The 16,005-nt window shown below is 37.3% G+C and overlaps 2 protein-coding genes across 4 annotated transcripts in view; one reads left to right on the forward strand and one right to left on the reverse strand.

Moving 5' to 3' along the window:
• The window catches only part of GBA2 (glucosylceramidase beta 2), a 2,751,058-nt gene that overhangs the window by 2,326,070 nt on the left and 408,983 nt on the right, over nucleotides 1-16,005 (reverse strand). Inside the window, exon 1 of one of the 2 annotated variants that reach the window (XM_044078526.1) lies at nucleotides 2,261-4,142. The exons of the other annotated variant lie outside the window; for it this stretch is intronic. Within the exon in view, the coding sequence (XP_043934461.1) occupies nucleotides 2,261-2,448 (188 nt within the window). The 5' untranslated portion in view covers nucleotides 2,449-4,142. Of the gene's footprint in view, nucleotides 1-2,260; nucleotides 4,143-16,005 lie in introns of those variants that run through there. 2 annotated transcript variants of the gene reach the window in all.
• Nucleotides 4,833-16,005, forward strand: part of RGP1 (RGP1 homolog, RAB6A GEF complex partner 1) — a 1,859,064-nt gene continuing 1,847,891 nt past the window's right edge. For both annotated transcript variants that reach the window (XM_044078576.1, XM_044078568.1), the window contains exon 1: nucleotides 4,833-5,110. The gene's annotated coding sequence lies outside the window, so the exon portion shown is untranslated. The remainder of the gene's footprint in view (nucleotides 5,111-16,005) is intronic.

A 16,005-nucleotide genomic window follows, 5' to 3' on the forward strand; every position in this document is an offset into this window, starting at 1 on the left:
GCTGTTAGAAAAGGAGCAATTAGTAGGGTATATAAAATATTGCATGATAATTATAGCAATCAATCACAGAAGATTAGAAAGGCTGTGAAGAGAGACTTAATAAGCAGTTCAGAAGGAAACAATGGGAGGACATCTACATAGCTCCCAAATATGCAACAAAGTCTACAGGAGTTAGGATATTTGCTTGGAATTGCTTGCATAGGCATTTTTATACCCCAAGCAGACTCAAAGGTATTTTCCTCAAGCAAATGGCATATGTTGGAGTTGTGATTGGGAATAAAAAGATAAACTGGGAACATGTGTTTTGCGAGTATAATGAGTTGGCATACTTTAAAAATTTCCTACACAGTTCACTGTCAGAAATATTGGGTGAACAAACACAGTGGATATAAAAAGTGTACATACCCCTGTTGTAGTTTAAGGGTGTGCACACTTATGCAACCAGCTCATTGTAAGTTTTTTTATTTTTTATATTTTTCCCCCAACATATTTGTTTATTCTTCAACTGAATTGTACAGGTTATAGGTCACATTAAAGGTGGGAAAAGTTTTGAAATGATTTATTGTAGTCTCATTTTTTTTATATCACAAAAACCTGGCATTTTAACAGGGGTGTGTACACTTTTTTTTCCCCACTGTAAGTGTAACTAAGGAAATGGTTTTTTGAGCTGGCGCACAGGATCCGAACAGCCTAGACATAGTAAAGCCTTATTAAGTGTTTAATTCTGGTGGCTTCCAAAGATGCAATTACTAGAAAATACAAATAAAAGTCTAATCAGGCTGTATTCAAAGTAGTGAATACTGTAACAAGAACTGGAAATGGGATCTTTAGAAAAGGGTAGGAGCAAATTAAATAGGAAAAAAAATGGAAATTAAGGGAACATATTCCAAATTGTGTTTTGGAGAAGGAGTAAGGTTTAAGGAAAGGCAGGAAATGAGCAAATCATGTAATGCTGTATTGATGACAATTGTAGAAAAGAATGTATATAATCTGGAGTATTTTTCCCCGGGCCTCCCCTGAAAATTCACATTGCTCCAAGTCTGACTTTCCTGATAAACAAATGTATAATAATAATAATAATAATAATAATAATAATAATAATAATAATGTTTGTAACTGTGAACATGTTAACATGGCTTGTTTTCTTTTATATAACTGTATGTTTGCCTACGTCTTAAGTGATCATTCAATAAACCTGTCAAAAAAGGTTCGAACAGCCTTGTCCTCCCCTTTAACTTCTGGATTTCCCCCTTTTTTTTTTTGTTCTGAGGCATGATAAAGTTCAGCTTCTTTGTCCCAGGTAAATTTTCTAACTAAACAGGGTAAAAATGTCTTCTCTTCATGCACTTTTATAAACCCAATAAATATTTACTCAGTTTCTGTAAGCAAATATTTTCTTTGTCCGACAAAACATATGTGAATACGAAATATTTTATTTTAGTCTACAATAAATAGTTTTAAGTTCATAGGTTAGTACTAAGCTAACTGCCCTTGTAAGCTACATTAAGCCTAGCTAATTATCCCTTGTGAGACTCAAACACTACACCTTGTGTTTGTTAAGCAAACACCTTAACCATTAGGCCACCCTCCCAACCCTTAATTGGTTTGGTTTTTGCTTAACCATTACAAAAGCAGACAGACTGTGCTAACACAGAGTGTCATTTTAGGACATCACATTCAGCAAAAACAAAACTCTCAGTAAAATTATGTTTACGTTTCTCCTGATTGTCCAGTGCTGTCATCATCTCCTAGGCAGTTTCAAACTTGCAAAGAGAATCAAAAACAATGAAACAACATGGATGACAGAAGGTGCCTAAACACACACACACGCACACAAAATAAAACAGACAAATATTATGCATATAAATGCTAGGCTTCCTACAAATACATACATAAACTCCCCAAGCAGTGTAAGTAATACATACTTCAACAATTTAAATTCCTATAGTAGGGCAAAACACATTAAGACTAAAAAACTGACTTGAAGCTTTGATTATAACAGAAACCAACAACAATGAAGCTGGAACATGCTGAATGTTATTAAGCAATGTCACAGTACATTAAAATTTCTACATTTTTATACCATTTGTAGCACAATAAACTGTTCATGATATCACTTTTGGCACCAGTTCCTGACATGTAGGACTGTGCACTGAAAGTAGGATATCCAATTTTTGGTGCCCATATAACAGTCGATGACTATGAAGCTGATAAACACACATCAACTATAAGAAAAAAAATGTTTTTGCAAGGTACTCACCGACGGCCAAAGCTTAAATTCTCTGCAACAATTCTGAATGAAACATTAGACAATTTAAAAGGCTTTCTCTTCTCTTTGAATTTTTGAGCAAAGCAGATACTCCAGCCAAACTCTGGTATCTCGAAACCTTTAGAGCTGCCACTGTACTTTTGCATCAGGTTAATGCTGCCTGGGTCTCCACCATCCATGATGAAGAGGTTTCCTTGCTTTGCTGTTCTAAGGAGCAGCCAAGAAATTCCACAACACTACTATCTGTGGCAGATATGTCTTTTCAATGACTATTGTAGATGCAATGTCTCCTAGAACTCCTCCAAGTGAAATGCCTCACAGCACGTATACTTCAGCAAGAAAACTGCCCAGACAAAATATTTCTTACATAACTAGTGTCCTCGCATTGCTAAATAAATCTTACTGAATTGCAAAATAACTATTCCCAATAGATACTAATAAAGCAGATAATGACAGAAAGAAAAGGCTTACTGTTACTGATGCAGCATTAATAGCAATGCCATAATAAAAGTGATAATACATACAGTAAGCATCTGAAACTAAAATAAGAGAAGGGCTGCCATTAACTAAAACAGGGCCAGGCTCATAAACCTAAACACAGAGAATCATCCTCCTGGAAAACCTATCTCATGCACACTAGCAAATTCTAAAATATTCCATGAAGCCCAAAGATGGCTTAAAACATACTAACTTGCATTTTTTTCAAGATTTTTTAAAAACTACAACTTCAAAATAAAAGCATTTGTGCTACACATTTGCCACAAGAAATCTAAACACTTTTAAAAAGTCTCCTTACAAGACCGAGCCTGCAAACTACACAAAGACTACTGTTTACAATAAATCTGCAATTATGGATAGATAATTAGTTTAGTGTAATATGACATGGTTCAACAGTGCAGAAGTAAAATAATTACAAACAAATCCATCCACCCATCTTCACTTTGTTGGTTGCTATGTTCAGATACAAGCTTACGCTTTGCTTAGATAAAAAAACAAAGGTATTCAACGGGGTGATGCACTTAACGAGCTGTTCTGCCTTTCCACATTCCTTTACAAAATAGAAGGAACTGAACACGCAAAGCTCGTGTCCTGCAAATCCAGTTCAAGTACTTAATGCACTGCTGAAACAAATATTTCTGAAACAAGTTAACACCCTCCTTCCTAGACTATTGCTTCTACCATTGCTCAACACAGGCTCCACAGAACTTCAGCTATACGAAACAGCAAAGATTATACACCCGCAGGTTTACCAGAAAGAGTTGGAGATCTTGGCTTAATTTTACTTATATGTTCAATTTCACAGTCTTACAACGTGTGTCAAAGATGGGTGGCGCATTCCCTCTCCCCACATGTCCTAAAGACTAAAATAAAACAGACTCATTGTTTTATCACAGTTACCCAATAAAAGCATAAATACCAATCCGATCGGCTATTATAGACAGACAGCCCACCTCCCTGACACCCTCTAGTCTGAAGAGTTTCTTTTTGACAGAACCAATATTCTCCTTGATACTCAGCTACAAAACACCAGCTTGTCTCACGCCTCTAGAACAACAGAATTAGCACTACTGCGAAATCCATTATCGCCAAACCTTCTTTAAAGGGACGTGTCATAGCACCGTAGCTGTGGTTATCCTTTCATACGTCCAGCTAGTAATCTTTGCAGTTATCATTGATTTACGCATCACTTGTTTGGAGAATTTCAAATACACAATGCATTATTTTAGTCAAATATCTGATATAAAATTACAATATCCCACTACAGTCTCCGGATAATTTCACAGTCCGACACAAATTCTGTGAAGCAATTTTATGTTTTTTTTCACAATACCCCTCGTGCTGGCCAGCCGGTTAAACAAGAAGCGCTGCTCTTAGGAATATACCATCACACTCAGGGGAGAGGAGTCAAGTGCAGTAAACGTAAAACGAATCATTCCGCATAGTGTGCACCCCTGTTTTCTAAATACTTTGGTAATGTGTAAAGTAGGACGACAGTTAATATACATGGATGGTAATCTAGTATACAAAACCAGTCTAAAGTGTGATGGTGCAGAGTAGCTGCATTAGGGTTACTACCTGTCCCACTTTGGGAAGTTGTGTCCTGCAAAAAAATTGTAAAAGTGGCAAATGTCCTGAGATTTTAGGGCAAACTTGTTTCCTCTGTTTTATGCAATGGTTGTATAAAACAGTTATTCTGATTTGAAACAACTAAATGTTGTAAAAACAGAATAAACAACTAAAATGCCACAAGAATAAGCTTTTATTTAGGCAGAAAAGTTATGTCCTTTGTACTGGCCGTGGGTATGTTTTGGCCTGCAAAATCTGATGTTTGTACCACAATTGTCCACTTTGGGCATTTGAAAAAGGTGGCAACCCTAAGCTGCATCCTCGATTCACAAAGATCAGTTACGGTTTTCAGTTAAGTGAACAACCTTCTTTTTGTGAATCGAGGCTACTCTCATTCCTGTACACGTACACCTCTATGTACATTTAATTTAGTAAAAGTTTTTAAAGCTAGCGGTCAGGATGTGTATGTGGGCGTGTTGGTCCCCTAGTTTAGTGAACACCAATGGGCGGAGCTTGCGGCTTTGCATCAGCTTGATGTTAGGTCTTGAAGTGTTAGCCTAGAGACGTTTACATATAATGTTTATTATTAGCTTGCGTTTTCTCTAGTGTTTATTGGTGGTGGGTACCTTCACCTTTCATGGTGTTGCTACCAAATAGCGAAGTAAAAGTACACATCTAAACCCAAACTAATAGGGAACTTTCGACTAAGGCAGCTCTGAAAACGAAATAACCTAGGTTGAGATGTGACTGGAAATACACGGTAACAAATCAATGGTAAGCAAACATCATGTGTTTCAGATTCGCCAAGCATGAATTGCCACAGCCGATGTAATACATCTTAAAAGTTTATTACTGCGGAGGGACATAGGCTTTATAGTAGTTTTTGAACTGATGCTGAGCTGCTACCTTAAAATAAGTACGATGGCTAATCGTTGATTTTACCCGAGTACTTCCTTGTTTATTTATTATACGTATAGTGGGTGGGAACGTTTACGAGAGATGTTTAGTTCCGAAGACGCATGTATGTGATTTAGCGGTCATTTAAATTGCGGCTATTGTACCTCCGGTGTTGCCCAGGAGTCCCCTTTAAGATTTATTTATTTTTTCGCTGATCGCCCAGTGAGTGTTGGGATGAATTTGTGCTTCTTGATCTTGATTGGGATAAAAGTCTGGATCTTATAAACAAATCAATGCCTTTTTACTGTAATTTAGAAGTGTCTTAGGACATGAGCAGTGAAGTTCATTTGTAGCACTTGCGTGCAGTACATTTCCCAGGGAAAGTAATCACTCGGACTGTTATTTCGCGAATACTTCCTGTACGTTTTTTGCGCAGCTTGGGACGGCGTTACCGGTTGTAATGGAGAGCACTGGACTTAAACAGTGCCTTTTCGTGATGGTTGCAGTGTGACGACAAAAACGCAGTTGTTGATTTGTGTGCAACATTTTAATTTATGATTGCAAAGATATCAGTCCAGTGTTCTCCATTGTTGTCGTTTCCGTAATATCATTTTTTCTATCTCGTATTGGTTGTAATCCAAAATTATATTTTAAAAAATCCTTCTTGGTCATACCTTTCAATTGCCTCTGATTTCGCTTCACATTGTTGCCCTTATGGTAAATCACTACGGATTACAGTCAAATTACTGAGATTCACAGTCTGGCAACCTCTTAGGGCAAACATTCTGGATGAAATCAAAAGCAGATTTTTAAATATTGCTCTTTTAATTTAGAGTTGCTAGTAAACGGGAATTGCATTAGCAAAGTTTGCGATTCAAATGTCTGCTGTTATTTTGTGACTTCAAGGACTCAGTAATTTGCCAGAAAACCACAAATGTTACGAAGAACAGACAATATGAGGCAAAAATCTGTTATTCTGGGAAATTCTGGACAGTTGAGGTGAATATACCAGAAATTAAGAGTTTCTTAACGTTGGCGATAATGGAGAACACTTGACTGGTTCGTATTCATAGACCCAAGTTACGCTCAGTCTGGTGTTATCCGTTATCGCTATGTTACCGGTAATTGGCATTTTTGCTTGATGTTTTCTGCATTGACATTTATCGTGACAACTGCAATTTAAGCCACAGAGAAGAGTTTCATTAGAGACATGACTATATTCAGTGTTTCCAGCAGGGGATTTCACAGTTTGAAATTGGGCTTGCCTTTTCATAGGTTTAGGAGATGCATGCAGGCAAACAACCCCCCATTCAAATATATGTTATACATGTATTTGCTTGTCTCCTTATGTTCTGGCACGTTTTCTGCGGGGGCCGTGAAGAAAAATGGTGCAATTGGGTGCATAGATATTGGTGGGCAGCGAATAAGTAGTTAAATGCTAGTTTCTTTATGTTGCATTGAATTAGCAATTGTCGCTTTTGTGTTAGGACACAAATAAAATAATCTTCATGGGTTCTGTTCAATCAGCTTTATTATGTACAAGCACATTACAGTTGTTGACTATACTGTAACCCAAGTAACGTATACAATGACCCACCATTAATATTCCAAAATGTGCACGCCAAATTGCCAGCGTGCCCGTTGTAAATCCCAAAATATACCAACGATGAAAGGTCCAGTCGCTTGGACTTTTTTCCGTTGGTATAAAGTGTCCAAAGCTTTTTTTTTTATTTTTAATAAATAAGAAAAGAAAAAAACGGAGCAACAAAGACTTTCTTTTCTCCGTTGCTTCCGTTTCAAAGCATCGATGTACTGGGTATGCGTAGCAATGCAAGTCCCATACGCATGCGCAGTACATCAAAACAAGGAAGCAGTATACCACCACCGGCAGAAGAACAGTAATGCGCCTTTATAGTAAGTTTTTTTTTTCTTAAATAATGTCATTGTATAATAGCAATAACCAAATTCGTGGTTGTGGTATATTAAAATTTATCCACGGTTGACTTTATTTAATCACTCGGGCTTCGTCCTCATGATTAAACCATGCCAACTGTGGGTAAATCTTCCAATATACCACACCATGTCATCGGTTATTGCTTAATTAATATGATCGTGCATGCTCACTCCCTAGCTGCTCTTTCGAAATGGAACTAAGGTTGTGCCCATGTGTGGGGTTATGTACGTGCACGTACAGCCTTGCATACTTAAAGATACAAGCGCACATGCTTTACACTTTGATCTGTATCCTCCCCCTTTGAGAAATAGACCATGCAATTGTTATGACAATGGTTGACCTGTGGAATGTTCTATTTATTTATTTATTTATTTATTTTATTTTACATTTGTTAACCGGGCTAGTCTGGCTGGATACATGTCCATTTTCAGCAGAGGCCCGAGGAGAAAAGCTCCACTAAAATACTATAAAAAAGATACAGTTAGTAAAAATATTAAATGAAAAAAATAGCAATAACAATCGATCAAACAGTAACACAAGCAAAGTCCTAACAAAAAGAAAAGTAAGGTAAAATAGATTGTACAGTATTGCTAGGCTTGAGTGGACTAATAGAAGTGTGTATTCTACAGAGGGTGAGGAGGAAAGCTCATTTATCATACAAGAGAGTTTACAATTTAACGGGCACACTAGAAAGGGAGAGAAACAAAGCTTGGGTAAATGCAAGATAGAATTAAGTATACAAGTTAGTTGAGTATAAGTTATCAGTCAGGATTTGTGCAAGGGCATAGCCAGTGATTTTGTAAGTGATTTCTAATCTGTTTTTTGAATAGGTAACATGAGGCTAGTGAGGTCAGTCCAGTGGGAAGTTTGTTCCATTGTGATCCGATAGTGTTTGCAAATAAGGAGTCTCCTGCTTTATTGTGGGATTTTATAGTAGCTACTAGGAGTTTGTTGGCTGAAAAGTGAGATTTGTATAAGGTGTGATAAGATTGTTAAGTATAGGTATGTTGGAGGGTAATGTAGAAAAAGTGAGGACTAATTGTTGTAGGAGTATAAGATTTGGAAGTTCTAGCCAGTTGAGTTTCTTTAAGTTATGACAGTGATGAGTACGGAATGGAGAGCCGGTAGCAAATCTGGCAATGCTATGGTAAGCTAAGTTTCTGAAGGTTATTAGAAATGTTAATAAAGGAGGAGGAGGCATACAGTAGTGTGGAGATGAGGTGAGTTTGGGCAAGAGATACTCGGGATGTTTAAGTCTGTAAAGGGCTCCTATCTTTTTATTTACTGTCTTGATAGTTAAATCAATGTGATAGTCAAAGTTAAGCTGATTGTCTATGGTGACACCTAGCAGTTTTGTGCTATAGTCGGGTTTGATGATAGTGCCATTGCTGGACACAATGGAAAAGGTGATTGGGATAGATTTAAGGGTTGGGGTGAAGAGTTGCTGTGAAAACCAATTGGTTAACCAATTCTAATTACTTTCTGAAACAGAATCAGACTTTTGAACACATTCTGGTCTGGGAACAGTGTCTGACTCATTCTTTGATTTAGAGTTTGCATCACAGGTACAATGTTGATTGCAGTGGTGATGATGATGGTTCTGGTACAGGAAGAAGGTGTTTGCGATTCCTCCTATACTCCACTCTTTTGGAATTTACCAAGTAAGATCTCTGCACAGATGCCTGTAATCTGTCCTCTTCGATCAAAACATTTTGTTGTCTGGATTTGTACAGTCTCTCCTTCCCTCAATGGATGAAGTAATCTGGTCGATCTGTCTTAACTAGATTTCTGGTTCTTACGCTTCTTAAAGAATTAAGCCTTGATGGTTTTATTGTTCTTAGATTTAGGCTGCAAGAAACTTGAAGAAATAGGTAGTGTAGTTCTAGTTTGCCTGGAAAGTAGTCTTTGAGCAGGTGAGTCAAGAATATCATCACTGGGTATGTTTCTGAAATTAAGCAAATTCAAGAATACATCGGTATAATCAAGCTTTGACCTTTTAAGTAATTGCTTTGCAGTCTGTACTGCTCGTTCAGCTAGGCCATTGGACTGAGGATGTTCAGGACTACTAGTGACATGTACAAAGTCCCATTGTTTTGCAAATTTCTGACACAACTAACTAGTGAATTGAGTACCATTGTCAGAAAAAAAGGTTGTGTGGGCTACCATGAACTGTGAAATGACATTTTAACTTAGTAATAACAGTAGTTGAGGATAATTTTGGTAGTAGATCAATCGGAAACCAACAATCTACCAAAACTAAGTAGTGTTGATTGTTCCAGATATTCGTTGCTACAGTAGACCAAGGTAGTTCAGGAATTGGATTTAGCTGAAGCAGTTCTCTTTGCAAATGTGGTCTAGTACTATTGCATATTGAACAAGATGAAAGAACTCTATCAAAGTCTTTTGATAATGAAGGTCAAAATACCAATTCTCTTGCTCTTCTCTTTGTGGATGTGGAACCTGGGTAACCACAATGCAGAATTTGAATATATTGTTGTAAGGAAGCGGGAACAACAATTTTAGGACATTTGAAAATAATGCGCTTTTCCATCAACAATTCATCTCTGTAAGGAAAATACGCTTGCACCTCAGGTGATACACTAGATTGCTTTGACAGACATCCAGCATGATTGAGGTTCTTTGAAATTGGATCAGTCTAAGTGTGATCTTCTTAACTCATCAAGTCTAGTGGTGGAAAATTACGCACTGACATCACATCAAAGTCAAAAGTTTCTGCATCAAGCTGTTCTGCTGTATTTCTAGGAGAGCTGGATAAAGTATCAGCCAGATAAAGCAACTTGCTTTTAGTGTAGACCAATTTGAAATTGTACTTTTGCAGTTTGAGCATCATTCTTTGTAATCTCGCTGGAGCAGAATGCATAGGCTTCTTTAGAATAGTAACTAGAGGCTGATATCAGTTTCAGTCTGAATAGCTTGACCATAAATATAATCATGAAATTTGGAGCATGCAAATACTATAGCCAAAAGCTCTTTCTCAATTTGAGGATATTGCATCTCATTTTGGGTTAGTGTTCTAGATGCATAAGCCCCTGGTCTGCCCCCTTGAAGTATGACTGCGCCTAGGCCAAATTTTGAAGCATCACAGGAAAGAATAACTGTTTTGTTCACATCATAGTATCTTTACTTAGGTGGGGTGGCAATTTTCTGCTTAAAGTTTTCAAATGCCTTCTGATGATGTTTCAGCCATGACCATGCAACATTTTTGCATGTTAGCTTTCTTAAAGATGCTGTTAACTCACTGAAGTTTGGTATAAATTTACCATAGTTGACCTTGCCCAGAAAATGCCATAAACTTTGTACATTGTCTGGCGCTGACATCTCTAGAATAGTTGCTTACTTGGTTGGGTCATGTCTCAAGCCTGTACTTGTAAACAAACGACCTATGTACGTAACTTCTGGTAGTCTGAATTTGCCCTTCAGAGGATTGAGCTTTAAGTTCACTTCACATGCTCTGTCTAGAACTTTCTTGAGGTTTCTGTCATGCTCTGCTTCACCATTGTCTCCAACCAACAGATCGTCTACTATTATGGCACAAGGATAAGCTGAAAAAATTTGTTCCATTGCGCACTGAAGAACTTCACTTGCAGAATTTTTTCCAAATGGTATCCTTAGGAATCTGTATCTGCCAAACGGGGTACCAAAGGTAGTTAGAAATGAGGATTTGCAATCCAGCATCACTTGCCACAATTAACTCTTTGCATCCAAATCCCATTATATGCCACTGGTATGGGAATTCAAAGTTACTTCCTTATGTCTGGCATGAATCATACAAAAGTATTATGGGAAAGATGAAGGCTTGAGGGAGTACAAGATTATGTTGATGCATCAAGCCCCATTGGTAGCCATGTTGTGGAAAACAGGCTAAAATTACAAATAAAGTACTTAGAGTGATTTTTGAGGTGTTAAAATGTGTCATGAAACAAAGATAAAGTGAAAAAAAAATTTTAGTTCTTGGGTGGAGCTTTCCTTTAAGCCTTTTCACAGAATGAAATTATATCCTCATATTTCAAATAAATGTTCATATCTTTGGAACCATAAGGATTATGAAAGAAGTATAAATGGCAAACTTTTCAGCACAAACTATTTCTATAGTAGTAGTAGTCTTTAGGTGCTAGGTCCTAAACCAAATTTAATAAGTCACAGTAAACACAGTAGCTATTGTATTTGTAATAATTTGTAAACAACTTAAAATAGCTCAGAAACCACTCAAGTTACACACATACAGTCAGCAGCATTTTATTCATCTAGTGGATAGCTTTCATATGAGGCTAAGGAGTTCTATCTGTTACTTTTTTGTTGAGATATTTAGAAAAATGTGAACAGTTATATCTATATAAATTGATGTCATAAAAACAACAGTTAATATCTATTTACCTGCACTAGACAGAGGTCAAATATTAATGCAGTTGAGTTTGCTATTGTGTAAGCTTTAAGATGAAACATTTTAAAACTTGTACATAGCATGGTTTTGGAAACATTGATGCAAATATGAATGCAAATATGAACAAACAATATTTGACGCCTAGAAGTGTCAGTAGGAGTTAACTGCAGGTGCACCTGGAGGCGTCACTTGGATGTAATGAGTTAAGGACAGAGCTGCCTTCTTATTAAGTACACTAACTTTCAGACTACAGTAGGCTCCTCCTTATCCAGCCTCTCTTTAAGAGCCATCAAATTTCTGCCATAGCCCTAGCAAAAGACAGCAGAGAATAACATCACTTCTGCCTCCTCTAGGTTAAATAATGACAGACATTTGAGTTTTAGCCTTCATATTTTTTAGAAAGTGCATACTAACACAAATCCTGTTATTGTAGCTGATTTATAACCTATAAATACTATTGTGTATGCTTTTTCTGATTAGCCAGCTATTCGTTTATCCAGCTTAAAGTCAGGTCCCAACGAGGCCAGATAAGAGGGAGTCTACTGTAGTTCATCTGTGCTACCACTCACCATTAAGGAATAAGCTACAATTGAATATCTGAGTCTTACTGCCTTAGAAATTCAACAGCTAATCATACCCAAGTACTCCATGGCACTCAAAGAAAAATCCTTTACTAAAAATAGTTCCTGCCTCATGGACCAACTTCCCAGATAAAGTTGGGGATTTAACTACTCTTAAAACATTGTAAAAGTAACTTACTTTGAAGTGTCTCAAAGATTTAAATGTGATTTGTTTTTGTAAACCTGGTTGATAGGTGCTTCTTAATTTAATACCTTTCTGCTTTTCTCTGTGTTCTTGTAATCTGACAAAAACTCTATATGTTTTTATCTATTTAATATTTCACTTTCTGTTTTTATATCCTAGAAGAACTGTATGTATGAGTAGTTTTTCTTGTTCATTAGGTTATGCTTGTGTACATAATTTTATGTTAAACATGTCATTTTGCACTGATTTAAGCATCTCACTTATCTTGATTTATCTAAACTGCAAACCATTCTTGAAATATGTTACAAATGTAACTATGCCTACACAGGCAAATTGCAAGTTTACAGTCATTGCAGAATTGTGATTGAGTAAATTCAAAAAGACATGGGTATTATCACACTTTGACAGCTTTAGTGATTGCTTTGCACTCTGTACTGCACGTTCCACTAGTCCATTTGACTGTGGGTATTCTGTAATACTAGTAACATGTACAAAGTCCCATTCTTTTGCAAATTACTGAAACAACCGACTGGTAAACTGGGTACCATTGTCAGAGATCAGCTTTTGTGGACTCCCATGGACTGAGAAATGACATTTCAACTTTGTGATTACAGCAGTGGGCGTTAAGTTAGGAAGTAAATTGATCTTAAACCAGTTCGAATATCTGCCTGCCAACACTAAGTAATGCTGTTTGTTCCACTTGAATATATCAGTGGCTACTGCTGACCAAGGTAGTTCAGGAACTTGACTTAGCTGAAGTGGGTCTTTTTGCAAATGCGGTTTAGTACTGTTGCATACTGAAGAGGAAGAAAATACTTTATCGAGGTCTTTTGCTAGAGAAGACCAAAATACTAGTCCTGTCACCCGTCTTTTGGTAGATTTGGTACCTGGGAGACCATGATGCAAAATCTGGATATATTCACATTGTACGGAAGCAGGAACAACAATTTTAGGACCTTTGAAAATAATGCCATCTTCCATCAACATCTCATCTCTGTAAGGAAAATAAATTTGCACTTCCAGTGGTACACTAGACTGCTTTGTCTGCCATCCAACATTGATGAAGTGGTTGAGCTTTTGCAAAACTGGATCAGTCTTTGTTTGATCTCTTGGCTCATCAAGTCTCATGGTAGAAAAATTATGCACTTCCACGACATCAAAGTCAAAATTCTCTGCATTAAGTTGTTCCATTGTATTTCTGGGCAGTCTGGATAAGGTATCGGCCAGATAAAGAAGTTTGCCTTTGTATAGACTATTAGTTGTTCTTTTGCGATTTGAGCATCATTTTTTGTAATCTTGTTGGAGCTGAATGCATAGGCTTATTTAAAATAGTGACTAGAGGTTGGTGATCAGTTTTAATCTGAATATCTCAACCTTAAATATAATCATGAAACTTTGAACGTGCCAATACTATTGCTAAAAGTTATTTATCATTTTGAGCGTATTGCATTTCAGTTTGGGTAAGAGTTCTAGATGCATAGGCTACCGGTCAGCCCTCTTGAAGAATAACTGCTCCAAGACCAAATTTTGAAGCATCATAGGAAAGAATTACTGGTTTATTGACATCGTAGTATTTTAATGTTGGTGGGGTGGCAATTTTTTGCCCAACGTTTTCAAATGCTGTTTTATCCAAGACTGTGTAACATTTTTGTATGTTCTCACTCAAAGGTGCTGTTAGCTCACTGAGGTCTGGTATAAACATGCCTAAGTAGTTAACCATACCAAGAAAACTTTGTAGAGCTTGAACATTATCTGGTGCTGGCATCTCTAGCATGGCTGCTTGCTTGGATGGTCTGGTCGCAAGCCAGTGCTTGTACATAAATGATCTACATATGTAACCTCTGGTGGTCTGAATTTGCGTTTTAGAGGTTTGAGCTTCAAGTTCACTTCATGTGCTCTGTCTAGAACTTTTCTTGAGATTTCTTTCATGCTTTGCTTCACCATTGCCTCCAACCAACAGATCGTCTACTATTATGGCACAAGGATAACCTGAAAAAATTAGTTCCATTGCACACTAAAGAACTTCACTTGCAGAATTTATTCCAAATGAAATTCTTAGGAACCTGAATCGGCCAAACGGAGTAGCAAAGGTAGTTCAAAATGAGGATTTGCAATCCAGTATCACTTGCGAAAAATGAACTCTTTGCATCCAAAGTAGAAAATACAGTGGTATTCAGTATTAGATCTGCAACTTTTTTCAACTGTGTGCATTGGATGATGCAGTGTTTTTAATGCTTTGTTCAAATCTCTTGGGTCAATGCATATTCTGATTTCATCTGAGCCTTTCTTGTGAGCGGCTACCATGGACGACACCCATTCAGTTGGTTCTGTGACTAGACAAATCACACCTTTCTACACCATTTTATCCAAGTGAACTTTTACTCTCTCTTGCATAGCTATCGGAACTCTTCTTGCTGGTCTGACTACTGGAGTGATCTCTGGGTCTATCTTCATGGAATATACAACTAGAAGCTTGCCCAATTTGTCATAAAAAATCAGCATATTCTGAGAAAATGGCTTTGGAGAAATTGGAACTCAGAATTGCACTTAAAAGATGAACTTCTTTAGCAGAAGAAAGCAGATTCATTCTTAAACTATCTTTGAGACCCATAAATATTGCACTGGCCTTCAGACTACATAGAATAACAAGTTGTAACAGTTTTCGGCCAAATAACATAAAAGTATCACTGAACCTTCAGTTTGAATTTCTTCACCTCCATAAGCAGTAAGTCTCCCACTACTGGTTGTTCATTAGTTCTCACTTTTGCAAATGTCTTCTGATATAACATTACACTTTGACCCAGTGTCTGCTTTGAGCTGTGTGGATTTTCCATTTTTCTGGACTGTACAAAACAGTTCACTTCTTGTCAATAAGTTTACTGCATCAATTCTTTCACCAAGCAGTGATACACCATCTACATAGAAAGCTGACTGTTTTGGCTCTACTTGATCAACTTGCTTTTTTGTGCGACCTTTCTTTACAAATGCGTGAAGCTTACTTAACTTACAAAACTTTTGGAAATGGTTCCATTTTTTTATACTTGTGATATTGCTGACCAAATGCTAAGCACTTTTCTCTTTTAGACTCATGATTCGCACCACAATTGCGACAGTTGCTGATTCACGTTTGTGTTGCACCGAGCTGGCACTGGAGCTTGCACTTTTCCTGGAACTTTCTAGAAAACCTTGTGGCTTCTTTGGCAAACCTGTAGCTGCCACGTGCTTGGGTCTGTTCTTGTTTGCCATGTGTTGAATACTGTCTGTCGGTGCTCTGGAGCCAACTGAACCCATGCTTTTGTTACTCGCAAGCATACTTGTATATTTTTCTGTCACCTCATGGATTTGACAAATCTGTATGGCTTTGCTCAATGTTAAATCACTGTCACAAAGTCAAACCTTTCTCACAGCAGCACTATTAATACCACATACAACCCTGTCCTTTATCAGCTCATCTTTTAGATCACCAGACCGACACATCTTGGCTCTGTTTCTCAAGTCAGTTATATAAGCTGCAAATGTTTCCCCTGGTTTCTGATCTCTTGTGTAAAACAAATGCCTCTCTAATGTGACATTCATCTGGGGGTTGCACACTTCTCTAAACTTGCACTTCAAACACACAGGGTCTTCTCTTGATTCAGCTTGTACAAAAAT

Source organism: Protopterus annectens, chromosome 1.part1 (genome assembly GCF_019279795.1).
Source record: "Protopterus annectens isolate FY-2018-M chromosome 1.part1, PAN1.0, whole genome shotgun sequence".
NCBI classification, from domain to species: domain Eukaryota; kingdom Metazoa; phylum Chordata; order Ceratodontiformes; family Protopteridae; genus Protopterus; species Protopterus annectens.